Here is a 26,298-nt window from a genome sequence, read left to right as displayed (position 1 = left end):
CCAGGATTGTGGCTTACTGTTAGAGTGCTTGCCTAACATGCATGATGCCCTGGGTTCAATTCCTTGGTACCACATACACAGAAAAAGCTGGAAGTGGTGCTGTGGCTCAAGTGGTAGAGCACTAGCCTTGGGGAAAGCCCAAGGACAGTGCTCAGGCCCTGAATCCAAGCCCCAGGATTGGCAAAATGACCACACCCATGGTGTTTTATCATGCTGTTGTTTAGAGGTAAAATGTCTTAACTTTCTAGTTGCTTTATTTCTGCTTTTTGTTTTGTAGATTCAAGTCCAATTCTGCTCAACTGCTCGTTGAGGCTCGAGTTCAGCCTAACCCATCAAAACATGTGAGTATTCTCCTACTTCAGACATCTTCAGATGCTCTGGCTCAACCGTGTCACTGAAAAACATCTTTATTCTGTTGAGTAGGATACCCACAAATGCTTGTTGTTGCAGGCATAAATCTGCCTTTTCTATTATAGCTAGAAATTTTAGATTAGGGATATTGCACTTGCTTAATGGATTCAAGTCCCAATATTAGAGATTTAAAAAAAAAAAATCTCTTGGGCCAGGAGTATAGTCTAGTAGTAGACTGCTCTCATAGCATGCACAAATGCCTGGGTTCAATTCTTTGGTACCACATATTCAGAAAAAGCCAGAAGTGGTGCTGTGGCTGAAGTGACAGAGCACTAACCTTGAGCAAAAATTGTCCAAGGACAGTGCCCAGACCTGGAGTTCAAGCCCCAGGACTATTTGCCCCCCTCACCCCCCAAAAAATCTCTTTCTACTGTTTATGCCTAGAATGCTTTAACTCTATCCTCCATTTTTGCTTATAAGAATGAAAGTCTGGGGGCTGGGAGTTTGGCCTAGTGGTAGAGTGCTTGCCTAGCATGCACGAAGACCCGGGTTCGATTCCTCGGTACTACATACATAGAAAAAAGCTGGAAGTGGTGCTGAGGCTCAAGTGGTAAAGCTCTAGCCTTGAGAAAGTCCAAGGACAGTGCTCAGGCCCTGAGCTCAAGCCCAGGACTGGCAAAAAAAAAAAAAAAAGAATGAAAGTCTGGGAGTTTGGCCTAGTGGTAGAGTGCTTGCCTAACATGTATGAAGCCCTGGGTTCCACTTCTTGGTACCATGTACTCAGAAAGAGCCAGAAGTGGTTCTGTGGCTCAGGTGGTAGAGTGCTAGCCTTGAGAAAGCTCAAAGACAGTGTTCAGGCCCTGAGTTCAAACCCCAGGACTGTCAAACAAAACAAAACAAAAAAAAAAAACACCTTTAAAGATTCATGTGTAAGTCATCTTTTTTACAAAGCCCATTTTTCTGTGAGTACTTTCCTTTAAAATCCTCCCCTTCCCCCTTTTCTTTTTTTTTGGTCAGTTGTGGGCTTGAACACAGAGTCTAGGTACTCTGAGCTCTTTTGCTTAAGTCTAGTGCTCTGTCACTTTGATCTGCAGTGCCACATCCTGTTTTCTGGTGGCTATTAGATATAAAAGTCTCTAGGATTTTCTTTGCCTGGGTTGTCTTTGAACCATAATCCTCAGATCTCAACCTCCTGAGTAACTTGGTTTGCAGGCGTGAGCCACTGGTGTCCAGCTCCTGTTTTTATCTTGACTACCATAGGAATTCTATTTTAATAATACATAGTAATTTCCTTTGTACTTAGGAGATCAACAAACATTTATTGAATAATTTTGAATGAGGGCTGTATAATAAGCAATCTTAGAATTGCCAAATAGGGCTTAGATCATTAAATAATTTCTCCAAGTTTAATTACATGTGATATCTCCTTGGTAAGAGCCATGACATTTTTGATTTAGGTATGTTGATGCAGAAACCACTGTGACAAAACTGCAAGGAAAACCCAGCTTCTAAGTACTGAGCACTTTATAGTTCTTGTTGGCCAATTGTGTTGGAATGAAGACAGTATACAGAAGTAACCCTAGAGCTTCTAAAAGAAGCTATGCTAAAATGACTTTGAAAGAACATAGGCAATCCTCAAAAATATTTCAGTCTGCCATTACATATTACTTGGGGTTTTTGTTGTTGGATTTTTTGTTTTGTTTTGTTCCTCTCCCCCCTCCCCAAGTCCTGGGGCTTGAACTCAGGGCCTAGGCACCGTCCCTTAGCTTCTTTTGCTCAAGGCTAGCTCTCTACCCTGTGAGCCACACTGCTACTTCCAGCTTTTTCTGTTTTTTATGATACTGAGGAATCAAACCCAGAGCTTCATGCATATCAGGCAAGCACCATACCACTAAGCCACATTCCCATTCCCTTATAATCACTTTTAATTTTGCATTTCCTATTCTCTCTACTTGCCTCTCTGAATCCCAGACAGTTTTCCTGGTGTATGCTTTCTACCTAGTTTCTTAGCACTCAAGAGCATACTCATTTCAGTTATGCCCGGATATACTTGCAGCTTCACCGTCACCTTCTAGCACCCTATACCCTCCTCAGACTTATAGATTTGTTTTTGTTTTTGGTCATGGGGCTTGAACTTGGGGCCTAAGCACTGTCCTTGAGCTCTTAAGCCCACAGCTAGTACTCTACCACTTTGAACCACAACACCACTTCTGGTTTTCTGGCGGTTCATTGGAAATAAGTCTTATGGACTCTTTGAAGTGTGATCCTCATATCTCAGCCTCTTGAGTAGCTAGGATGACAGGCGTGAGCCACTGCTTCCGGCTCTGGCAAGGCTCTTGTTTTAGTTCACGTGGCTGTGCCTCTCTCTCTCCAGGTCCCCGCAGCCCATCCTCCTCACCACTGCGCAGTGTGTATGCAGTTTGTCCGGAAGGAAAACCTCCTCTCTCTGGCTTGTCAGCATCAGTTTTGCCGCAGCTGCTGGGAGCAGCACTGCTCAGTACTTGTTAAAGATGGTGTGGGTGTAGGTAAGTCTTGACACTTGACTTTTTAAATTGTTTTTGGTCATGGGGCTTGAACTTGGCCTAGGTGCTATCCCTGAACTTTTTTGCTTAAGGCTTGCACCCTACCACTTTGAGCCACAGCTCCACTTCTGGTTATTGCAGAAGAGACTCCACCAGTTTCCTGCCCTGGCTGGCTTTGAACTGAGCCACCAGCACCTGGCTGACCCTGAACTTTTTTTTTTTTTGCTAGTCTTAGGAACTGAACTCAGGGCCTGAGCACTGTCCTTGGGCTTTCCTCAAGGCTAGAGCTCTGCCGCTTGAGCCACAGCACCACTTCTGGCTTTCCTATGTACGTGATACTGAGGAATCAAACCTGGGTCTTTGTGCATGCTAGACCAAACTCTTAGCCCTTGTGTTGCATTTTGTATAATACCATCGGCCTCCGCTCATTTCTGTACAACAGGAGTCTCTTGTATGGCTCAGGATTGTCCCCTCCGCACACCAGAAGACTTTGTGTTTCCGTTACTTCCCAACGAAGAATTGAGAGACAAATACAGGCGCTACCTCTTCAGGGACTATGTGGAGGTATGACCAACTGTTTTTCTGCCCTCTGTCTTCCTGGGCCTGCCTTCCATTGGATGGTCACTCTGTTGCTTACTCTAAAGCCAAAGCTACTTTGTGTTATTGAAGAACACAGTAGACGTTGGAGTTAGACAGACCACTGTGTATGTGTAAATACTAGATCTGTTGCTCCTTTGCTGTGTGTCCATTAACTCATACATTTACCTTTCTGAGTCTTGGGGTTTTCTTCCATGGAATGAGCAGGTGTTCTTCTTTATACAGAGGCACTTAACAACAGGCAACTATTCTATGCTAATATACCAGAAGATGAATACAGGTCAGACATAGCTCAAGAGATGCTATTACATTCAGATTGTGGTGTGATTTAATACAAAGAAAGGTCATTTCTCTTTGCATCAACTTTTAAAACATATCCAGTATTCTTAGCTTGATCATTTTTGGAGTCCTTTTCCTTTGTTGAGCTACCTATCTAGTTTTGCTGATTCCATGGGCTCTGTCCCTGAGTTTCTTTTGTTCAAAGTTAGTGATGTACCACTTGAGCCACAGCACAGCTTCCTGCTTTTTCTATGTATATGTCACTGAGGAATGGAACCCAAGGCTTCTTCCATGCTAGGCAGACACTCTACCACTAAGCCACATTGCCAGCCCCACATGGTCCTTCGATAAACGTTATCAGCTAGAAGAGCAGAAGGTGTTTTAAGCACTCAGGAAGTCTGTTTGGAGGCAGCAGTTAAGTGTTCTTTATTATTTCTCCTTGGTGTGTTCACAGAGTCATTACCAGCTCCAGCTGTGCCCTGGTGCAGACTGCCCCATGGTTATCCGGGTACAGGAACCGAGAGCTCGGCGAGTGCAGTGTAATCGGTGCAATGAGGTCTTCTGGTAAGTCTTGGGCTCACACCCTAGCTTACAAAGATCGCCTGCTCTTCTGTATGAAGGCAGAGCTGAGAGAGACGGGGTCTCTTGTCTCCCAAGAGCATTCTGTTCCAAGTAGGAAAGTTAGTGCCCAAGCATCTCACAGTGTGTGCTCAATTCTTCGTCTAGGGACAAAGAAGTGGCACAGATTCTTGGAGATTATGCTATTTAAGGCCCATCAATTATGTTTTCTCAAGTGGCTACCTACCTGATATTCCACACATCACTATGTTTGAAAGACACAACAAACTTGAAGGTTTTGATTTTCTTTTAGCCTGTTTTCTCTCTCTCTCTCTCTCTCTATCTATCTCTCATATATTTCTTGTGTTTCAAGTCCCTTTTGTCAAAGGAATTGGTGGTTCTTTAAAGTTGAGGGACTTGTACAAAAATTATTTTTTAGGAAGATACTTAAAGAGAAATATTCCACCAGGCACTGGTGGCTCACGCTTACAATTCTGGCTACTCAGGAGGCTGAGGGTGTGAGGATCATGGTTAGAAGCCACCTGGGCAGGATAGTTCATGAGACTTATATTCAGTGAATCACCAGAAAACTGGACGTGGTGCTATGGCTCAAAGTGGCATAGTGCCAGCATCGAGCAAAAGGAGCTAAGTGATAGTACCCAGGTCCTGAGTTCAAGCTCCACAACCAACAAAAAGAAAAAAAAAAAGAAAGAAGTATTGCATGTGGGCATATTAAGAGCCTCAGAAGGCCTCAGGCTGAAAAAACATTTATATAGCATTTCAATAAAATCTTGCAGGTGGTTCTGCATGTGTGATAAGCTTTAATCTGCTGGCTTAAAAGGAACTTTCTTTCCTCCCCCCTCCCCAGTCCTGGCTTGAACTCAGGGCTTGAGCACTGTCCTTGGCTTTTCACAAGGCTAGAGCTCTACCACTTGACCCATAGCACCGTTTCCAACTTTTTCTATGTATGTGGTACTGAGGAATTGAACCCAGGTCCTGGTGCATGCTAGGCAAGCACTCTACCACTAGGCCTAACTCCTGGCCTAAAAGGAACATTTTTAAACATTAACACCCTGACTTAACTATTGTTGAATATTTTTCTTCTCCCATTTTCAGTTTCAAGTGTCGTCAGATGTATCATGCGCCCACGGACTGCGCCACGATCCGCAAATGGCTCACAAAGTGTGCAGATGACTCAGAAACGGCCAACTACATTAGTGCTCACACTAAAGATGTAAGGACCATATCTTAACCCCATGAGATTTGCAACCGGCAATGAGAACACTGAGCTCCAGGGCCCTCAGACAGGGACTCTGGGCATTCACACACACTTGGCACAGTTAGTGGCAATTTAGCTAGACTGCCTTGGGTACATTTATTTTAATACTTTGCTAAAATATTTTGACCTTTTAAAAGAAAGCTAATTGTTGGGGGGAGGTCTCTAGATATTTTTTTTCTTTAGTCGATCATGGGACTTGAACTTTGGGTCTGGCCACTGTCCCTGAGCTCTTCAGCTCAAGGCTAGTGCTCTATCATTTAGGTCACAGCCCCACTTCCAGTTTTCTCAAGGACTTCGGTCGCCAGGCTGGCTTTGAACTGTGATCCTCATATTTCAGTCTCCTGAGTAGCTAGAATTACAGGAGTGATCTACTGGCTTCTAGCTTCTATTGATTGTCTACTGGCTTTAGTTCTGGGAAGAGAATGGTTAATATCCCTATCTGATGACCAACAATGCTATAACGCAAGCCTAGACCTGCCCAGTTCTCATTTTGAAGCTTTCCATTGTACCCCGTGCCAGTACTCAAGTCAGTTCCCTGTCAAGTGCAGCTGTGACCATGATGTCATTCTGCATAGTCTCTGAATCGCTGTCTGGAGTGACCAGCCTTTTGGAAATGAGAGAAAGAAACATTTGGATTGATTTCCATGCCCCCTTTTAGACGCCAAAGTCTAAGCAAGCTGACCACAGTACCACTTCTGGCTTTTTCTGTGTATGTGGCACTGAGGAATTGCACCCAGGGCTTCATACATACTAAGCAAGCACGCTACCACTAGGCCACAGTTCCAGGCCCAGCTCTGGGTTCTTTCAGTGGTCTTTCCCAACAGGACTGCTTTTCTGCTGACTCAGCCAGGGTTTAATCCGAATGGCTTCACGGCAGGGACATATGGTGGAAGACTTAGTGGGGCTCAGCTGGTGCTTGAATTAGTTCAAAGCCAAACGTGCTGACCTCATTTCCTTGACTTGCTCTTCCAGCCTCAGCGACCTGCCACATTTAAGTGGGATGTTCTTCCCCAGAAGTGCTCATACGATGAGCTACTGAGCAAGGGTGCCAGGAGCTTTGTGTAATGTGTCTTAGAGCCCGCGGCCTGATGGGGTGTGAGCCTAACGGCGCCCTTCTGTCTCCTCAGTGTCCCAAGTGTAACATTTGCATCGAGAAGAACGGAGGCTGCAATCACATGGTGAGCCGGGAGCCTGTGCCCTTTGCATGTGTGACATGGAGCCTTTGGTCAGCATGCTCATAACGTGTTCTCTTCTGTTTCCCTCTGACAGCAATGCTCCAAATGTAAACATGGTAAGTCCCGGGCCTGCTGGGTGTGGTCTGATGGTTTGTTTAGTGGGTTCTTTTTTAGAGCTCTGTCAAAACAAAAGGAGAGCCTTTGATTGCTTTATAGTCTTCTTGGCCAGGTAAGTCACAGGGGATTAGCTTTTCTCCCTTCAGGATATCTTTCAGAGAAGACTCTGTGGATATAGTTTGCTATAGGTAGTAAATTCCTAACCTTTTGTGTTTTTGTGTTTGTTTATTGGTACTGGTCCTGGGGCTTGAACTCAGGGCTTAGGCACTATCTCTGAGCGTCTGTGCTTAAGAATTGTACTCTATCACTTTGAACCACAGCGCTAGCTGGCTGGTAGTTATTTTTATGTTTGTATTTATGTTTTGTCAGTCTTGAGGCTTGAACTCAGGGCCCTGACACTGTCCTTGAGCTTCTTTTGCTACCAATTGAGTTGCTTCTGGCTTTGTCTGTGTTTGTACTACTGAGGGATTGAACACAGGGCTTCATACATGCTAGGAAAGCACTCTACCACTAGGCCACACTCTTGGCCCCTGGTAGTTAATTGAAGATTAGAGTCTCTCAGACTTTCCTGTCCAGGCTCCCTTTGATTCTCAAATCTCAGCCTTCTGATTAGTTAGGCTTACAGGTGAGTCACTGATGCCTGGCTTTTATCGTGTGTGTGTGTGGGGATAGTGCAGTAGGTATTCATACAGTTCAAAGATGAATGATAGTATCGGTAACTCATGCCTATCTATAATCCTGGATATTCAGCAAGCTGAAATACAAGGTTCAAGGCTAGCCCAGGCAAATAAACCTGAGAATCTCTTCTCTCTAATTAACCAGCAAAGAGCCAGAATTAGAGCTATGGCTCAAGAGCTAGAGTTCTAGCTGTGATTGGAAAAAAATGCTGAGTGAGCACACAGGTACTGAGTTCAAGCTTCAGTTCTAGCACTGTATATCACCATACATAAGGCGTGCATGTGTGTGTGTGTGTGTGTGTGTGTGTGTGTGTGTGTGTGTATACACACACACGAGAGAGAATTTCCCCTTCTCCTACCCTATAAAAAAAAGAAAAAGTCTATTTCCATTCCCAGCTTCATGTGTAAAAATCTACCTTAAAATAATAAACAAGTGTTGCAAGGGTGAAACATAAACAGGAGAGCAATTTGTAGAGAATGTATGTGTTCTGGATAACCAAGTGAACCTTATTTGACCAAATCCTCTCCCCCCCACCTCTTTTTCCTTTGTAATGCTAGGAATCGAACCTAGGACATAGGACTTGCTAGACAATCACTTTGCCCCGGAGCAACCTTGAACAACCTTTTGTTTTTCATAATAGCAGTGACTTAGCAGACTAGTGACCTTTTTTGTGTGTGGCGGGGAGGGGGGGGGGTGTTGGTTGTAGGGCTTGAACTTTGGGCCTAGACCCTGTTCCTAAGCTCTTCAACTCAAGGCTAGTGTGCTACCAGTTTCAGCCATGGTTCCACTTCCAGATTTCTGGTGGTTCATTGGAGATAAGAGTCTCATGGACTTTTGTGCCCTTGCTGGCTTTGAACCATGATCCACAGATCTCAGGAGGTGAGCCACCAGCAGCAAGCTGGGATTGTCTTGGCAGGGTACCTCACCCATCCTCTGTTCTTTGCAGACTTCTGCTGGATGTGTCTAGGGGACTGGAAGACGCATGGCAGCGAGTACTATGAGTGCAGTCGGTACAAGGAGAATCCTGACATTGTCAACCAGAGTCAGCAAGCCCAGGCCAGGGAAGCCCTCAAGAAGTACCTGTTCTATTTTGAGAGGGTAGGTGCCCTCTTGTATGTCTGCATCTCCAGTAGAGCCTGCCCATTAGCCAGCTGAAGAGAAATAACCAGAGTAACTGATAGCCAAAGCCAGCCGTGACATGATCATCAGTGAGTAGAGCTCCCTACATGCCCCGGTGCTTCCTGTACACATGCAGCTTTTCAGCTCTACAGGGCAGCCACAGCGGATGGGGAGAACCTGTTACTTTGAATGATGGATTCAAGGACAGTGAAGGACCAGTAGACTTTTCCCATCATTAGGGGGAATCTTTGCTCATAGCCTGCTAACCACGGTGTCTGTCCTAAACTGTGGTATAGAGCTCTCTATGTCTCCTTTCCATCATTGCCTTGTAGTGGGAAAACCACAATAAAAGCTTGCAACTAGAGGCACAGACATACCAGCGGATTCATGAGAAGATTCAGGAAAGGGTCATGAACAATCTGGGAACTTGGATCGACTGGCAGTACCTACAGAATGCTGCCAAGCTCTTGGCCAAGGTATCACCCGCCTCTCTCTTGAATCCCCAGTCCCAAGTCTGGACCTGTGTAGACCTCTAGGGTCTCACCTCTGATGGGTGGGGGGATTTGGCATTCTATATAGCCCTGTCTGCTGCTGCTGCTGCTGCTTTCTTCTCCTCCTCCTCCTTCTTCTCCCTCCTTCTCCCTCCTCCTTTTCCCTCCCTCCTTCTCCCTCCTTTTTTCCTCCTTCCTTCTCTCTCCTTCTCCCTCCTTCTCCCTCCTCCTCCTCCTCCTCCTCCTCCTTCTTCTTCTTCTTCTTCTTCTTCTTCTCCTCCTCCTCCTCCTCCTCCTCCTCCTCTTCCTCCTCCTCCTCCTCCTTCTCCTACATTCTTCCGTCTTCTTCTTTTTCTTTCTCAGTTCTGGGGCTTGAACTCAGTGCTGGGCACTGTCCTTGAGTACTCCTAATCAAGGCTAGCCCTCTACCACTTGAGCATCAGTGCCACTTCCGGTTTTTCTGTGTATGTGATACTGGAGAATCAAACCCAGGGATTCATGCTTGCTAGACAAGCACTCTACCACTAAGCCACATTCCCAGTCCCTGCTCTCATTTCTTTAAGGCCCATGTCCGTTTTGCATGGTGCGGGTAAGAAGTATGAGCCACCTGAAATGCATGTCAGTTAGCATCACAGCCACAAGTTCTTTTTCTTATCTCTTACTTTCAGTGTCGCTACACCCTGCAGTACACCTACCCATACGCATACTACATGGAATCTGGCCCCAGAAAGAAGCTGGTAAGTCAAAGTGATCTGTTATTTTTTCCTATAGCTTCAGAGATATCCTTACCATCAGGGGAGGGGAAAATCAAAACCAAACTGCCAAACAGTAAAATTTCATTCTATTCTGGATATCTGCAAAGTCTGTCTCAGGTGTGCCAGGTTTGTATGGTCAGGCAGATGAACTAGTGAGCTGTGCTTGGCCGGGTTTAGTGGCTCACGCCTGTCACCCTCGCTAGTCAGGAGAGTGAGGTCTGGCACTAACATCCATGAGACTTATCTCCAATTAACCACTATAAAATGGGAAGTGGCGTAGTGGCTCAAGGGGTAGGATGGTATCCTTGAGCTCAGGGACAGCACCCAGGCCCAGAGTTCAAGCCCCACAACCTACCAAAAAAACAAAAAAAAACTCGTGGGAAAAAAGGATTGTGCATAAAACCTTTTCTCCTTTAGCTGTATAATTACTGTTAAATGGTTTTATTTCAAAGGCTCTTGATTTGCAGAATGGCTTTTTTAAAAGAAAAAAAAAAAACTGCTGGGGTTGGGAGCGTAACCTAGTGATAGAGTTCTCGTCTAGCATGCATGAAGACCCAGGTTTGATTCCTTGGTACCACATATACAGAAAAAAGCCGGAAGTGGCGCTGTGGCTCAAGTGGCAGAGCACTATCCTTGAGCAAAAAAGTGTCCACAGACAGTGCTCAGGCCCTGAGTCAAGCCCTAGGACTAGCAAAAGCAACTATTTAGTGAATACTTAGAAGTGAATATCCAGTTTAACTTGCTTTTACAGTATCAATTTCTCTCTAGGAGAGCATTTCTCCTCCTTGGCTTTAATTCCCGCCCTCTTTGGGGGTAGAGGGTACATGTGATCCCCTTGGTAGACTTTGGTTTGGACTGCATAGTGTGTACTGAAACAAAATGAGGACTGTGGCTAGCTCATGCGAGCCTGAGGTGCTGCATGTACCCCTCCGTCTGCAGGCCCTGCCCGGCTACAGCCCCCCTCTCCTTTTGACACTCCTGCTCTACCCATACAGTTCGAATACCAGCAGGCTCAGCTAGAGGCTGAGATCGAAAACCTGTCATGGAAAGTGGAGCGTGCGGACAGCTATGACAGAGGGGTAAGTACCTGCTGGCCTCTTGCAGGTTCACTGGTGTGGCAGCGATTGCCAGGGCGTTGATGGCGTGCATTGGAAGCTAAGGGCTCAGAAGGGTAGGAAGAAAGGGGCAATGATCTTGACTGCTGGAGCTCCAGGCATGGCGGGTGTGGCTTTAGTTTGCAAAGCCCCATGAATAAAGCCCTGGGTTCAATTCTTCATGTACCACATGTACAGAAAAGGCCAGAAGTGCCAGGCCTTGGTGGCTCATACCTGTAACCCTAGTTACTTAGGAGACTGAAATCTGAGCATCGTGCTTCAAAGTCAACCTGGGCATGAAACTCCATCAGACTCTTATCTCCAATTAACCATCTGAAAACTGCAAGGGGTGCTGTGGCTCAAATGGTAGAGCATTAGCCTTGAGAAAGCTCAGGGACAGGGCCCAGACCCTGAGTTTAAGCCCCAGGACTGGCAAAAAAGAAAACAACAACAACAACAACAACAACTCTATGTTGCATCCTTTGTGCAGGACCTGGAAAACCAGATGCACATAGCAGAGCAGCGGAGGAGAACCCTGCTGAAGGATTTCCATGACACCTAAGTTGGGCATGAACCTGCCGGGGTGAGGAGGATGTAGGTGTGAGGTCTCCCGGCTGCCATGCTGCATGCTGCCGGCTCTTGCTCTTCACAACCCCAGGAGACAGACGGCCAGAGCCCCGACTCCTGAGAGACACTGGCAACCGCACCTCTTCAGTCAATTTGTTTTCTCATCTTTTTGCTTTTAGTTTCTACCAAGGTCGAGGTCATGTTGACTTTGCCTCTTTTTTTTTTTTTCCTCCTCCTTTTTCTTTTTTTTTTCTTCAGGACTTAAATTCCCCCTGGATGATTGATTGTTGGGAGGGAGGGAATGTTTTGTTTTCTGAATGGCTATTCATAGTATTAGATCATTACAACTTACATAATTTTCAAAGGCTGTACAATTATACACACAAACACACATGCACACACACAAAGGCAAAGCATAGGATAACAGAGCCCTTTTTCGAAATAAATTGGCATTGGAGTGTTTTATCCTCTATTTTACTTAGAATGTAATATTAGCTGCCCACCCACCTTTGCCTCAGAATGCCTGGCCTGCAAGGGGCACCTCGTAGTCTCTGCTTTCCAGTATTTGGGCCACGAGCTGGAAGTTCTATGAGAAAAACATGGGGTGCCTAGTGAGGAACTGAGGTGGCCTGTGTAATTCTACGTAAAGCATGGAGTCACCTTGATCTGGGCAGCGAGGTGACAATACAGGCCAACATTTTCTTCCTAGGACTCCTCTCTATTATTAGAAAGTGAAGTTTTTACCTGAGTGGCTGAGGCTTAAAGCCACAGCAAGAACAGAAATGGCCTTTAGGGTCCTCCAATGGTCAAAAGACAAATGGGTCCGGCAAGGTGCTTCCTTTTGTCTTGGAAAAATACAAGATCCACTTTGGAAATGAATTGTTGGCCCAAAGGAAATTGGCTTATCTTGGAGTTCCCTCCTTTGGTGCCAGTATTCAAGTGGTAGAACTCTGACTAGAGTCATAATTGTTCTCCATTACATAAGAGTCAGAGTTCAGCATAACCCTCTGGCCTTCCTGGCTCAAGGGCTAGGGTTGCCCAAGTTGTTTTTATGTTTTTTTGTAGCTGGAATGGGATGGGGCGTACAGCTGGTAGAGGACCCCACCTTTAGGGTCTGGGAGTCTTATTTTGTGATCCCAGTTCCTCTACTCAAAGGGGCTGGCCAGAGGAATGGACCAGCTTGGACAAAGTCAAGTGCAAAGGAGCAACAAATTGCTTGCCTGATGGGCCTTCCTGTCTGAACCTGGTCCTGTGAGCCTTTGAAAAATCAAATCTGTGATCTCTGGGGTTTCCTCGGCTTTCTTCAGTGCCTCCCCTCTGACTGGCAGAGCAGCCTATACTTGACAGGGTCTCCTTCCCCTTGGAGGAGAGCCTATAGGGAAATCTGTGAATATTCTAGTTGCGATTCTTTGATATTCATACACTTTCACCTCCAGTCAATTATTTGCCAGGTACCATGTGAGCTGTACAGCAAAGTCGTTCTTGAAAGGCAGGGGACAGCTGTGACTCTCGGGGGGGGGGGGGCTCTGGCCAGCTGCGTACTCCCTTTCTCCTCAGGTTTGGTCTCTTCATGTCATCCCCCCAGCAAAGGGAAAGACTGTGGGGGCACATTGGGAGAACAAGTTAGAAAGGTAGCAGACAAGCCCAGAAAGGGGGTGGGGGGGACAATGGGGAAGCTTTTTGTGAACAGAGTACCTGCCACCAGATCCAGAGGGGAAATAGGAGTGCTGTGTCAACACCTGGACTTTTGGGCTTGGCATCTGGAGCCTGCAACCTTTGCCACTCCCATGAAGTCCTTTCTGTGGCACCATCATCACACAGGACCCTAGTTCCACGGCTCTGCATCTTAAGTCGCCTTTGGACATTTTCGGGACTGCCCAGCTGCCATGTTCTGTCCTTCCAGGGAGCTGTGATGTTGACCATTGGGAGTTGCAGGAAACTGAGCCCAGAGCTGCAGCCTGTGGCACTTCACCTGTGGAGAACTTCCTTTCTCTCCCCCCCACCCCATCCCCAGTGGCTGTCCTTTGTTAACATTATCAGGAAGATGGGAAGATCAAGCAGAACTTTTTTTTTTTTTTTGCCCTGCCAAGGGTAGAAGAAAAACACAAGTGTTTTATGAATTCATCAGATCTCTTTTGTTGTTGTTTTCTTCCAAGAAAAATGAATTGAGGCAATGTCATCTGCTCCAAGTTGAGTGATTTATTCAAAATAAACTTCAATTTCTGATTATAAAAATGTGTATAATCTGTCTTCAAATAGTCCCAGGTACCCCACTGAGCCCCTGGCAAAATGATCTGCTCACTGATACAGGGAGAGTTCTCTTTTCACCCTTGTCTTCCAAGGAGCTCTGAAGGAAGCATCAATTCTCCTTGGATGCAGGCTGAATATTTCCCTGCCTTCAGAAGACTTCTGGATCCAGGTTGAGAATGTGGCTTAGTGGTAGAATGCTCGTCTAGCATTCATGAAGTCCTCGGTTTGATTCCTCAGTACCACAAAAGAGTGGCTCAGAGATAGAGCCCAGGCTCTGAGTTGAAGCCTCAGGAATGACAAAAATAAAGACAATCAGTAAGCCAGACTGGTGCTTATCTCACAAGACAAATAATATAGTTACTTGAGCACAAACTAGCATACTGCATCCTCACAGCAGCTCTGGTAGTGCTGTCATAGCCCATATTCCATGGCTGAAATAATGGAGATGGAAAGCTGGGCTTAATAGCACATACCTATAGTCCCATCTGCTCAAGAGGCTGAGGCGAGAGGGCTGCTTGAGAACAGTCATTTTGAGCCAGCTTGGATAAAAGCCAAGACTCCCATCTCATAAAGTTCCTGGAAGCTGGGCGCTTGTGGCTTACATGTGTGTAATCCTAGCTACCCAGAAGGCTGAGATCAGAGGATCGTGGTTCAAAGCCAGCCTATACTGGAAAAAGAAACCTGCCATTGTAGAATTTTAGCAATGCTGAGGTAGCGGAGCCTCAATGTTGCTCTTGTTTGCCTGTGTGGGTGTGATATTAACTTTTGTCCTGAGGTGTGTCCATCTCTTGAGGATAACCCAGCCCTTAAAAAGCAGAGTTCAAGAATGTTTTGGCATCTAACCACTGCTATGTACTCTTCCCCCCCCCCTTTTTTTGTGATGTTACTCGGGTGACAGGCATCTCTTTCAGACAACCCCCTAGCTTTCTTTTTTTTCTTTCTGTCCTGGGGCTTGAACTCGGGGCCTGGGCTCTGTCCCTGAGCCTCTCTGTGCACAGGGCTAGCACTCTGCCACTTGAGCCACAGCGCCACATCCAGCTTTTTCTGTGTGTGTGGTACGGAGGAATCGAACCCAGGGCTTCACGCCTGCTAGGCAAGCACTGAACCACGAAGCCACATCCCCGGCCCCAAACCTGTTCTTTGCCAGGGCCCAGCTTTGGGGCAAATATCCTCATGCACTCAGCCCCCGCCATGCCAGGAAAAATTTTCCTGCGCCATTCCTCTCTACCCCAGGCTCCATCCCACTCTCCTTTGCAACCCTGCATGCCAGACTCCCACCCAGTGGAGGGGGTCAGAGGGGACCTTGGAGAAACCCTACCCTCCACCCCAGATGAGGTCGTGGGTCTGCTTGGTCCTCATGCGCGCTCAGCTGTGGACCTCCGCAGCACTGCGTCAGCTCCTCCCTGACATCCCCGTGCGTCCAGAGCAGCCAGAGCTCCGCATCCCTGCCATTCCTGCCGCGCTCCTCCCTCCCCTCTTCCCTCCCTCCCTCCCTCCCCGGCTCCTGGCAGCCGTCTCCTAGCCACAGCGGTGTGCGCGGGCGGGGCTTCCCGGGTCCCCGCGGCTGCGCATTGCGAGCCCCCCCCGCGGCCCCTCCCCTGGGCGCGCGGGCGCGACCTGGGTGCCATGGCGGCAGCGGCGAGGACGATGACAACCACGACGACCCCAGGCCCGCGGCCCGAGGCCTTGCCTGCGGGTGACGCCTGGGCGCCGCCTGAGCTCCACCCCCGAGCTGGGGTGGCCACCGGGGTGGGCGAGGACAGCGACGACGCGGACGCCCCGGTGCGGCCCAGGTGCAAACCGCGGGGGATCTGCTCCCGTGCCTACTTCCTGGTGCTCATGGTGTTCGTGCACCTGTACCTGGGCAACGTGCTGGCGCTCTTGCTGTTCGTGCACTACAGTAACGGCGACGAGACCACCGACCCGGGGCCCCAGCGTCGGGCCCAAGAAGTCCCTCCACCGGAGCCAACTTTGAGTCCCCTCCCCCGGCTGGAGGGCATCAAGGTGAGGACGCCCTGCCCCCGGCCCCCTCCCCGGCGCCCCCACGGCACCCCAGGGCCACCCCCAGTCCTACTCTCACCCCTCTGCACCATTTGGGGTCAGTCCCGTGTGCGATCGGCCAGCCAGCCAGATGCTTTGATCCCGCCCCCCCTCACCCCGCACTCCCATTCTTGCCCCAGGGCCACCTGTTACCCCAGCTACCCACCCCGCTGTGTGCTTTTCCTTTTAGGTGGGGTACGAACGCAAAGTCCAGCTTGTCGCAGACAGGGATCACTTCATCCGAACCCTCAGTCTGAAGCCGCTGCTGTTTGGTAAGTCTGAGTGGGTGGGTGGGTGGAAGGGGGGGCACTGCAGATTGGTTCTGTTTGACCACGTGCCGTCTATTTTAAAAATGGCTACATCAAAGGAACTCTTAGTTATATCCATCCCGAGGGTTTTCAGAGTGAAGTAGGGCTCCCCTGTGTCTTCACTGGATGAAGGGGTGGCCTTTTCACACTCCTCTCTTTCAACTCCCTTCCCCCCAAAACACCCTCCCAGCACATTCCTCCATCACAAAGTTAGGCAATGTGACCCCAAGACTAATCTAGCTCTCTTGTTGTTGTTGTCATCTCTGGGCCTGGGGCTTGTACTCAAGGCCTGGACACTGTCCTTGAGTTTTTCTGCTCAAGACTAGCACTTTACCACTATGAGCCACAACTCTACTTCCAGGTTTTTGTTTTTCTTTTGTTTTTTGTTTTTTGGGTGGTTCCTAAGAAATAAGAGCTCAGGGACTTTCCTGCTGGCCCTGCCTTTGACCCCTGATCCTCAGATCTCAGCCTCCTGAGTAGCTAGGATTGTAGGCGTTAGCCACCAGCACCCTGCTAAACTTTATATTTGTTTTTAAATTCTCCTGGAACATTCTTTGCCTCTACTAATCCTGTTGCCTAGAAGGAGAGGGCTGAAGACTGATAACCAGGTGCCACGTGATCTCAGGGCCTTTGGGGGAGACTATACTTCCAAAGTGTACTTCGTGATCTGATGAGAAGTGGGGAGTGAATTAACTAGTGCCCCATTAAGGCACAAATCAGACATTCATCTTTTGTTCGCTGCACTCCACAATTCCTCAGATATTTTCTATCTATTGCCTGCAGAATTTTTTCAGGGTGACCTCGTTTAGAGCCATATCATGTGTTCATGTGTTCTGAGATTTCATTACATGATAGGTCTCGTGTGATTATTTCATTTATGTGTGTGGCTATGTGTGCATGCACACGTGTGTGTACGCCAATACTGGCGCTTGATCTCAGGGTCTGGGCACTGTCCCTGAGATTTTTTTTTTTGCTCAAGGTTGGCATTTTACCACTTGAGCCATGGTTGCACTCCAGCTTTTGGTAATCCAGTGGAGGTAAGAGTCACATGGACTTTTCTGCCCTGACTGGCTTCAAACTGGGATCCTCAGGTCTTAGCCTCCTGGATATCTAGGCTTATAGGCATGAGCCACCAATACCTAAAATATTCCTATAATGTGGATGCAACTCCCATTTTCTCTTGGGCCCATGGGAAAGTGACACACTTCAGTGCTACAGTGGCTAGCTCAGTGCTATTTGTAGGCTAGGCAAAGGGGGGGGGTGTAGGTTATGTCAATCCTCTTAGCTATGAAACAGCCTCTAAAAGATGGTAGGCAGGAAAGGTGCCTTAGTGACAGAGTGCTTGCCTAGCATGCATGAAGGCTTGGGTTTAATTCTTCAGTACCTCAAACACAGAAAAAGCCAGAAGTGGTGCTGTGGCTCAAGTGGGAAAGTACTAGCCTTGAACAAATGAACTCAGAGACAGCACCCAGGCCCTGAATTCAAACCCCAAAACAGACCCAAAAAAGAAAGAAAGAAACAGAGGCGGAGTGGAGGAAAAGGACCTCTATACGTTCTTCCTGCCCTGTTACTCTTGGCTCCAAGCCTGTAAGACCTGGAGTGGTGCTGTGGTTCAAATGGTAGAGTGCTAGCCTTGAGAAAGAAAAAAGTTCAGGTACAGTACCCAGGCCAAGCCCCAGGTATGGCAAAAAGAAAGGAGTAATTGCTAATACCCAGAACAACTTATTTAAAAATCATAACTGCTCATCATGGGATCTTGAGAGATATTTGTGTGTGTGTGTGTGTGTGTGTGTGTGTGTGTGTGTGTGTGTGTATGTGTGGTGGATTTCTAGGATTTAAACTATGGGCCTTGTGCTTTCTAGACAGGTCCTCTATCCCTTGAGCCATGACTCCCCCTCTATTCCTCTCCCCATCCCTTTTTTGTTTTAGTTATTTTTCAGGTAGGGTCTCCTGGTATTTAACCAGTACCTTGATCCATTTACTCTTTCATAGCTCTAGTGATAAATATACACCACTATGCCTACTTTATGAGTTAAGATGAAGCAGGGAGGGCCGGGAGTTTGGCCTAGTGGTTAAAGTGCTTGCCTAGCATGCACAAAGACCCGGGTTTGATTCCTTGGTACCACATACATAGAAAAAAGCCGGAAGTGGTGCTGAGGCTCAAGGGGTAGAGCTCTAGCCTTGAGAAAGTCCAAGGACAGTGCTCAGGCCCTGAGCTCAAGCCCAGGACTGGCAAAAAAAAAAAAAAAAAAGATGAAGCAGGGAGGGTCTCACTATTTTTCTGTCTATCCATTTATTATCTGGACTGGCCTTAATCTGCCTAATCTCCAGCTCCCTAGTAGCTGGGATTACAATCGTGAGTCACTGGGCCTCGCCCAAAGGTATTCTCTTTCAGTTTATGGAAAAACAAAAGAGAGCCTGTCTCAGATTACCAGGCCCACAACTAACACAGGAGGCTCAGTATAGAGAAAGAGTTTTAGTGTGTACATCAGTGCAGTGTTTGAGCAAATGAATGCAGTTTTCACACACACGCACGCACGCACGCACGCACACACGCACAACCTGCCATTTCATGGGTAGCTGCTTGTTAGAGTCATAATGGTCAAGCAGGTATGCAAAGGTCTGTCCGGAGTAGAAGCAGCAGTATCCTGTCCCAGCTGAGCATTGTGGGAAGCTGTCTGCCCTGAGACTCAATTTAGGGTATTAGAGCATGGGGGCAGTTGCAGGACAATCACTAGACTGTCATCCCGGACTTGTGAAAGACATAAAGCAGTAGTCTTTTCTGCTTAGTACACATAGCTGCCAGATACTGATGCCTCATGCCTATAATCCTAGCTACTCAAGATCTGAGGATCGTGGTTCAAAGCCAGCCTGGGCAACAAAGTCTGTGAGACTCTTCAGTGAACCACTAAAAAATGGGAAATGGCAGTGTGGCTCAACCTGCTAGAGTGCTTGGGCTCTGGGAGTGTGACTTAGTGGTAGAATACTTGCCTAGCATGCATGAAGCCCTGGGTTCCATTCCTCGATACCACATTCACAGAAAAAGCTGGAAGTGGTGCTGTGGCTCAAGTGGTAGAATGCTAGCCTTGTGAAAACCCAGGGACAGTGCCCAGGCCCTGAGTTCAAGCCCCAAGATTAGCAACACACACACACACACACACACACACACACACACACACACACACACGCGCGCGCGCGCGCACAGGATGTATGTATTATGCACTTGACACTCACCAGATGGTGGCACAATATGTTTTTGCTTCCTATAACTAGCAGTCCATGCAGTTGGCACCTAACATTGGGAAGAAAGGAGTGAATTATGATGTAAGTTTCCCCCCACCAAAAACAAAAAACCTTTTTTTCACCTTAGAACTGTTGGCTCGCACTCGTCATCCTAGCTACCCAGGAGGCTAAGAGCTGAGGATCTCGGTTCAAAGCCAGCCGGAGCACAAAAGTCCATGGGACTCATATCCAGGGAAGCACCAGAAAACCAGAAGTGGCACTGTGGCTCACAGTGATAGAGCAGTAGCCTTGAGCTGAAGAGCTCAGGGTCAGTGCCCAGATCCAGAGTTCAAGGCCCAGTATCAACAAAAAACTTTGTTTGTTTGTTTGTTTTTAACCCTTTTGGAGATAATCTTGTCTTCTGATGGGAGTCACTTTTCCTTCCCCGGTCTAATTTACCTGATCCCCTTTGGGAATGGTTTATAAAGGAGCCAGGAGTGTGCTGATGGGCATAGGTATGGTGAAGACCTATACAGGCCATGCCAAGGTTCACATGGCTGGCCAGGCAGAGCCATGGCAGGCCCATGCAGTTGTCCTGCACAGCTTTACACAGGGGCTGCTGCATGGGGTAGGTGGAGGAAGTGGGGAGGGTGTGTGTGTGTGTATGTGTGTGAATCCTTTCTGTGCTCTTAGCATTGTCTTGTGGCTTGGAATGCTGGAGGGTTGCTAGGCAACGACACTTTGGTCACCTAGCAACAGCCCTGCCACCTAGCTAGGGCCACATCTCAGAGTTAGGCCTCTCCTCCTCCCTTATCAGTCCCTTCTTCCCCATCACTCAGGCTTCTTTTTTAGCTTTCCCGTGCACCTCCCCCTCTGCTGCTTTCACTCCCATGGCTAAGGGATAAAACAGGGCCTTCAGGACACTGCAGTCTGACCAGGGCTGGCACAAGAGTGTCAGCTTTTTCTTTCTTTTTCTTTTCCTTTTTTTTTTTTGGCCAGCCCTGGGGCATGAACTTTGGGCCTGGTCCCTGTTCCTGAGCTGCTTTTTGCTTTGCTGAAGGCTACCGCTTTGAGCTACAGCATCCTTTCCAGGTGGTTTGTTGGAGATCAGCTTCTCACAGATTTCATACCTGGGCGGGCTTTGAATTCTAATCCTTCTATCTCAGCCTCCTGAGTTGCTAGGATGATAGGCGTGAGACCACCAGCACCTGGCAAGACATTGCTAATTAACCACCAAAAAGCAGGAAGTGGACTGTGGCTCAAGTGGTAGAGTGGAAAAGCTAAGGGTTAGGGCCCAGGCCTTTAATTCAAACCCCAGGACTGGCATTCACACATGCGCGCGCACACACACACACACACACACACACACACACACACACACACTTATTTTCCTTTCTTTCCATGTTAGCACCATCTAAAAGGTCAATCAGTAGCTGAGCTATCAGAACAGATATTCTGGCTTTCCCTCTCTCCTTTACCCCCAACCCCTGTCAAGACACACGGGCCAAGAAAGAGCAGAGGAAGAACAGGCATTAAGGGGTGTCTTAGCTACTTAACAGGTGTATGTGAAACTCTCTGGTACTCACTGTCAGCTATTTAAACTAACTGAGCTTTTTTGTTTGCTTGTTTGCCAACCCTGGGACTTGAACTCAAGGCCTGAGACTGTCCTTGAGCTTTCTCAAGGCTAGCGCTCTACCACTTCTGGGGCTTTGTCTTTTTATATGGTACTGAGGAATTGAACCCAGGGCTTTATGCATGCTAGGCAAGCACTCTACCACTAGGCTACATACCCAGCCCTCCATGCTTCATTTTTATATGAATAATGCTGAGAGGCAAAAAATAAAAAATGGTATCAAGGATCAACTATCATTTCTCCACTATAAACATCTATGCACTGTAAGAATAGGCAAGCCCATTCTTTGGCCTTCAGTCCCCTTTCGACTTAGCTCTAACTTGTTCTAGGAACTTTCTGAATAATGTATATTGGTCATCCTTACTTCTAAACACAAGCCAACACGTGCAGGACAATTCAAACAAGACAACAGATTCCAGAGCAGTGAAATGTGTTCTGTAAATTCCTCCAGACATGGTGGCTACAAGGACTCAAAACTTCTGTAAGGAAGGAGAAAGATGTTCTTATGGACAGTTGCTCTGATTCAGTCCTTGGCCTCACCCAACTCTCTCTTCTGGCAGAAATCCCTGGCTTCCTCAGCGATGAGGAATGTCGCCTCATCATCCACCTGGCACAAATGAAAGGCTTACAACGCAGCCAGATCCTGCCTACGGAAGAGTATGAGGAGGCAATGAGCACTCTGCAGGTCAGCCAGTTGGATTTCTTCCAGCTACTGGACCAGAATCGCGACGGTCTTCTGCAGCTTCGAGAGGTTGGGATCTTGGGATCTCAATTGGCACAGGGAGGGAGAATCTAGATTTACCTTTCCAGGCCACATTCCCAGCCTGAGCTTGGTCTTTCTGCGGGTCCTGATGGCTCCAGGTCACCCATCAGCATTTATTCTCTCTTGGATAACCAGGGCTTGGCCTATCCCCTGCCCTCACCTAAAGTACCTGGCCTGTCCACTCTCCCTTGAGCCAGCTACCAGTGCTCTTCTAAACATTCCCTCAGGCCTCTTGTCCACTTCCTCCCTGGCCTTCACAGATGTCTCTGTTGATCCCCACATCTGTCTAGGGGCCTTGGGCTCTGTCCTGTGTCCTCATTTAGGTTTCATGACTGGCCTTGGCTCTCTAGCAAGAACCGAGCACTCTCACCGGAGTCACACCACTGAGGGACCCTCTTGTGCTTTAGGTTCTGGCCCAGACTCGACTGGGAAATGGACGATGGATGACTCCGGAGAGCATTCAGGAGATGTACTCTGCCATCAAGGCGGATCCTGACGGCGATGGTGAGCTCCCGCCCCTTCACGCTCCTGACCCTGGAAGCCATGCCTCCTGCTCCCCTTTGGGAAGCTTGAGCCCTTCCCCATCACTATATCCTTAGTGACCAGAGACAAGGAGCACAGGGGTGAGCTTTGGCCTGCGTCCCTGGGAAGTAGACAGTCAGCCAGACCCCTCCTAGTCTGTTTGGTGACAATCTAGGGGGAAATTCCTGGAGACCCTTCGCCCTCCCCTGACAGAGGCTAGAGAAGGTCGATTGATGACTTTGGCTGTGTGGTTAGGGGCTGTCCTACTTTGATCAAACTCTAACAGCCAGTGCCAGTTTTTGAATGCCCGTCTCCTTCTTCAGGTGAATCTGGGTAGATGGTAACTCTAGCATGGAGCAAACTTCCCAACTTCTCTCCTAGAACCCCCAAAGGATGGCTCCCCTGCTTTGTTATTGGGGCAGAAACATGAGTACTTTCTTCGTGGAGGTGGGGGGATAATAGCTAGGATTTATTTGCTGGGGTGGGCTGGTAACCCATCAGACAAAGTAGATTCCATGCAGGCTGGGACTTTACGTCATGAGAGGATGCCCTGAGATCTGGCCCTACTTCCGTTCTACAGTGTAGAAGATTCTGGAAGGAGTCCCAGCACTCACTGCTCACTGGAGCTCTCTCTCTTCCCCTCTGTGTACAGCTTGGGGCATGGCTACCACACTCTTGGAGCACTTGGTGGTCAGATAGCACCACATCCTTCTGCAGCCCCTTCTCTCACTCACTCATAGGGGTTGGTGTCTTCCTTCTGGGAACCAAGTCAAGGCTTACACAGAAAACAAACTTCTCTGGGTCTTCCCTTAGGGCCCGATGTGACAGAAACCAGGTTCATCTGACCCAAGAGTCCAGGTGGGGACAAGTGCACATGGCCCCCCAGTGCCTGAGGCCAGGGGCTGCCGCTGCTATTGGGGTAGGTGGGGAGGTACTGCCTGCTACTGGGGTCTCCCTCCTCAGGCCTCACGGGCACTGATCACACACGCCCTGTGCAGGAATGCTGAGCCTACAGGAGTTTTCCAGCGTGGACCTTCGAGACTTCCACAAGTACATGAGGAGCCATAAGGCCGAGTCCAGTGAGCTAGTACGAAACAGCCACCACACGTGGCTATACCAGGGTGAGGGCGCCCATCACGTCATGCGCTCCATCCGTCAGAGGTGAGCACCTGGGGTTACCCGCCCTTGGGCAGGGCCTTTCCCACAACTCCTTTTGGTTCAACATTCTAAACAATGAAACCAGGTACCAGTGGCACACACTTGGAATCCCAGCCACTCAGGAGGCTGAGATCTGAGGATCATGCTTCGAAGCCAAACCAGGCAGGAAAGTCCATGAGACTCTTAGCTCCGATGAATCACCAAAAAAAAAAAAAAAAGCCAAAAGTGCATCTGTGGCTCAAGTAGCAGAGCACCAGTGTTGAGCTCCGAGTTGAAGCCCCATTTTTGGTCATGCATAAAAATCACCTGCAGAGGAAGGGTGTGTCCCCTCCCTTCGTCCTCCCAGTTTAGTGGAGATCTCAACTTATCCCATCCATGCTTGCCTCTGTGTTTGGATTCATGACTAAGCTCATCTCTCCTGGGAGACTGAATGTCCACTGCTCCCCAGGGTGCTGCGTCTCACTCGCTTATCACCGGAGATCGTGGAGCTCAGTGAGCCACTCCAGGTTGTGCGATACGGGGAGGGAGGCCACTACCATGCCCACGTGGACAGCGGGCCTGTGTACCCAGAGACCATCTGCTCCCATACCAAGCTGGTAGCCAATGAATCTGTACCTTTTGAGACTTCCTGTCGGCAAGTACCTCCCACGGGGGGGTGGGACATACCCCCTGGCATGGGGCCTGGAGCTCCCTGGACCACTCTTAGTCAATGAGGCCCCTCTCTCTCCCTCAAATCTCTATTTCCTGAGTGGCAGAAAAGGAATGACTACCAGCCATTGTGTCTCAAGGCAGTCTAGACCAGTGTACTAACACACACTGAAATTTGCCTTCAGAGAAACGGGCAAAGCTAGGAATCCATCTCTTTGCAAACTCTCTCCCAAGGATTTGATCACAACTCTTGCCAGAGCTCTCAGCCCCCTGCCTCTGTAAAGCTAAGCCAAGGCATCAGGCTAAGTCTCTCTTTTTCACATGGCTGTTTTGGCTCAGCCCCTTCTATTCCCAAGGAGATTTGCAGAATCTTGCTGCTTGTCCAAATCTACCTTTCCCTGCTGGATGTTTGGCCAGTAATTTAGCTAAGTGTCTTTATGACCTGAAAACAAAAATCAATCAGGGGCTGGGAAGGTGGCTTAGTGGTAGAGTGCTTGCCTAGCATGCATGAAACCCTGGTTTCAATTCCTCTGTACCACATACACAGAAAAGGCCAGAAGTGGCACTATGGCTCAAGTGGTAGTCAGCCTTGAACAAAAGAAGCTCAGGGACAGTGCCTAGACCCTGAGCTCAAGTTCCAGGATTGGAGGGAAAAAAAGTGAAACAAATGACTAAAATCCACCTTAGCACACACAGGAAGAATCTGGATTAGCTGGGGGAGGGGGGGAGCGTTTAGAACATCACTTGATAGTTGTCTACCCTATTATCAATCATCTTAACTGGTCCAGCCCTCTGGTCCCTGGAAAGCTGGGCATTTTGTATTCCCCACAAGTAATCCCCTGGGAACATCCACAGTTGGGGACCTGCTCAGCAGACCCCCTGCCTTACAGCTACATGACAGTGCTGTTTTATTTGAACAACGTCACCGGTGGGGGCGAGACTGTCTTCCCAGTAGCAGACAACAGAACCTACGATGAAATGGTAAGGGCCAACTGTTCTTCCTCGGGGGGCTGTCAAGGGCCTTGGGCCAGTGTAATATCCACACCTCTTCCATACCTGAAGTGAGGACCTCACTAATCCCCTGGGCCCATCTAGCTGTTTTCCCTCTAGCCACCTTTGGCTGCCTTGGCCACACACAATGAGAAGGGAAACCTGAAAACTCCCATCAACTTTCCCACAGAGTCTAATTCAGGATGACGTTGACCTCCGTGACACTCGGAGGCACTGTGACAAGGGGAATCTACGGGTCAAGCCCCGGCAGGGGACAGCAGTCTTCTGGTACAACTATCTACCTGATGGACAAGGTGAGAGCCTATAGCCAGGTTCCTTACCCATCCCCCGGTGCCATCTTGGAGGGCTGTTTCTGGATGCCCTTTCTCAATGGTCTTCTCACCCTGGTGCCTCTCAAACTGCATCCTTGTAGTGATTTCAGTAAGCACTTGTGTGAATTCTTGGGTAAAGCTTGGCCCAAGCCATTCTGATGTCTTCCTCTCCCTGTTTCCTGGGGCACATCCTCCAACCAAGGCTGGTTTCACAGGGCCAGTGGTATTGACCATCCATTAGTCAGTGCAATGCTGCGCCCTCAGGAATCCTTGGGCTTGGATATCGGCTCCCCAAGACACGAACAGGGCACTGTTGGGCCTCCACTTTGGCACCCCCCCCCACAAGGGCCAAGTTCATGCACGCCCAGCTTAGGAAGGGAGGGGTCCCTTGCTCAACCTTGTCCCTCGTCCCCACCACCCTCCTCTAGGTTGGGTGGGTGACGTGGACGACTACTCGTTGCACGGGGGCTGCCTGGTAACGCGAGGCACCAAATGGATCGCCAACAACTGGATCAACGTGGATCCCAGCCGGGCACGGCAAGCCCTGTTCCAGCAAGAGATGGCGCGCTTGGCCCGCGAAGGGGGCGGCGACTCGCAGCCGGAGTGGGCCCTGGACCGGGCCTACCGCGATGCGCGCGTGGAGCTTTAAGGGGAGGTGGGGGGGGTTCCCCGGACAGTGGAGGCCCACTGTACCCCCTCCGTCCCCCTGCAGACTGAGTGCTGGCTTGATGTCCCACCCTGCCCCCGCCTCCAGCCGCGACCACGGTGCAACTCCTAGATTCTGTTATTTATGGCGTCCAGGCCCCACCCCTCCACGCTGCTCAGGCAAATAAAAACCACCAGGCTAGGC

The 26,298-nt window shown here is 48.7% G+C and overlaps 2 protein-coding genes and 1 long non-coding RNA gene across 6 annotated transcripts in view; 2 read left to right on the top strand and 1 right to left on the bottom strand.

Moving 5' to 3' along the window:
* Arih2 (ariadne RBR E3 ubiquitin protein ligase 2) overlaps window positions 1-12,044 on the top strand; it is a 36,522-nt gene extending 24,478 nt beyond the window's left edge. For 3 of the 4 annotated variants that reach the window (XM_090323679.1, XM_090323680.1, XM_090323682.1), the window contains 12 exons: window positions 278-341; window positions 2,726-2,876; window positions 3,316-3,437; window positions 4,204-4,313; window positions 5,424-5,541; window positions 6,714-6,764; window positions 6,856-6,877; window positions 8,503-8,654; window positions 9,008-9,151; window positions 9,835-9,903; window positions 10,917-11,000; window positions 11,506-12,044. In XM_090323679.1, coding sequence (XP_090179805.1) covers window positions 278-341; window positions 2,726-2,876; window positions 3,316-3,437; window positions 4,204-4,313; window positions 5,424-5,541; window positions 6,714-6,764; window positions 6,856-6,877; window positions 8,503-8,654; window positions 9,008-9,151; window positions 9,835-9,903; window positions 10,917-11,000; window positions 11,506-11,577 — 1,159 coding nt within the window. In that variant the 3' untranslated portion in view covers window positions 11,578-12,044. Of the gene's footprint in view, window positions 1-277; window positions 342-2,725; window positions 2,877-3,315; window positions 3,438-4,203; window positions 4,314-5,423; window positions 5,542-6,713; window positions 6,765-6,855; window positions 6,878-8,502; window positions 8,655-9,007; window positions 9,152-9,834; window positions 9,904-10,860; window positions 11,001-11,505 lie in introns of all 4 variants that reach the window. The other variant, XR_016533506.1, reaches the window with a different exon arrangement.
* A 1,088-nt stretch (window positions 12,045-13,132) lies between these two features.
* On the bottom strand, window positions 13,133-20,010 carry LOC150043198 (uncharacterized). Its single transcript, XR_016533507.1, has 3 exons — window positions 19,862-20,010; window positions 19,415-19,472; window positions 13,133-14,118 (listed from the first exon to the last, which is right to left on the bottom strand). It is a non-coding gene; the product is annotated as an uncharacterized LOC150043198 (long non-coding RNA).
* P4htm (prolyl 4-hydroxylase, transmembrane) lies at window positions 15,421-26,297 on the top strand. Its single transcript, XM_090323677.1, has 9 exons — window positions 15,421-15,836; window positions 16,063-16,144; window positions 21,596-21,786; window positions 22,206-22,302; window positions 23,319-23,481; window positions 23,927-24,112; window positions 25,017-25,107; window positions 25,307-25,430; window positions 25,877-26,297. The coding sequence occupies exons 1-9, from the start codon at window positions 15,459-15,461 to the stop codon at window positions 26,095-26,097; spliced, it is 1,533 nt and encodes a 510-aa protein (XP_090179803.1). The 5' UTR covers window positions 15,421-15,458; the 3' UTR covers window positions 26,098-26,297.
* The last annotated feature ends 1 nt before the right edge of the window (window position 26,298 follows it).

Source organism: Megascapheus bottae, chromosome 32 (assembly GCF_031878675.1).
Source record: "Megascapheus bottae isolate mThoBot1 chromosome 32, mThoBot2.hap1, whole genome shotgun sequence".
Lineage (NCBI taxonomy): Eukaryota > Metazoa > Chordata > Mammalia > Rodentia > Geomyidae > Megascapheus > Megascapheus bottae.
Note: the sequence above shows the minus strand (reverse complement) of the source record. Positions and strands in the feature narration are given on the sequence as shown.

What these genes read in the sequence shown, in the direction of transcription:
- P4htm (XM_090323677.1), top strand. Translation starts at nt 15,459, where the DNA reads ATGGCGGCAGCGGCGAGGACGATGACAACCACGACGACCCCAGGCCCG. An exon ending in ATGCGCTCCATCCGTCAGAG is followed by an intron (nt 23,482 to 23,926) that starts GTGAGCACCTGG and finishes ACTGCTCCCCAG; the next exon opens with GGTGCTGCGTCTCACTCGCT. An exon ending in ACAGAACCTACGATGAAATG is followed by an intron (nt 25,108 to 25,306) that starts GTAAGGGCCAAC and finishes ACTTTCCCACAG; the next exon opens with AGTCTAATTCAGGATGACGT.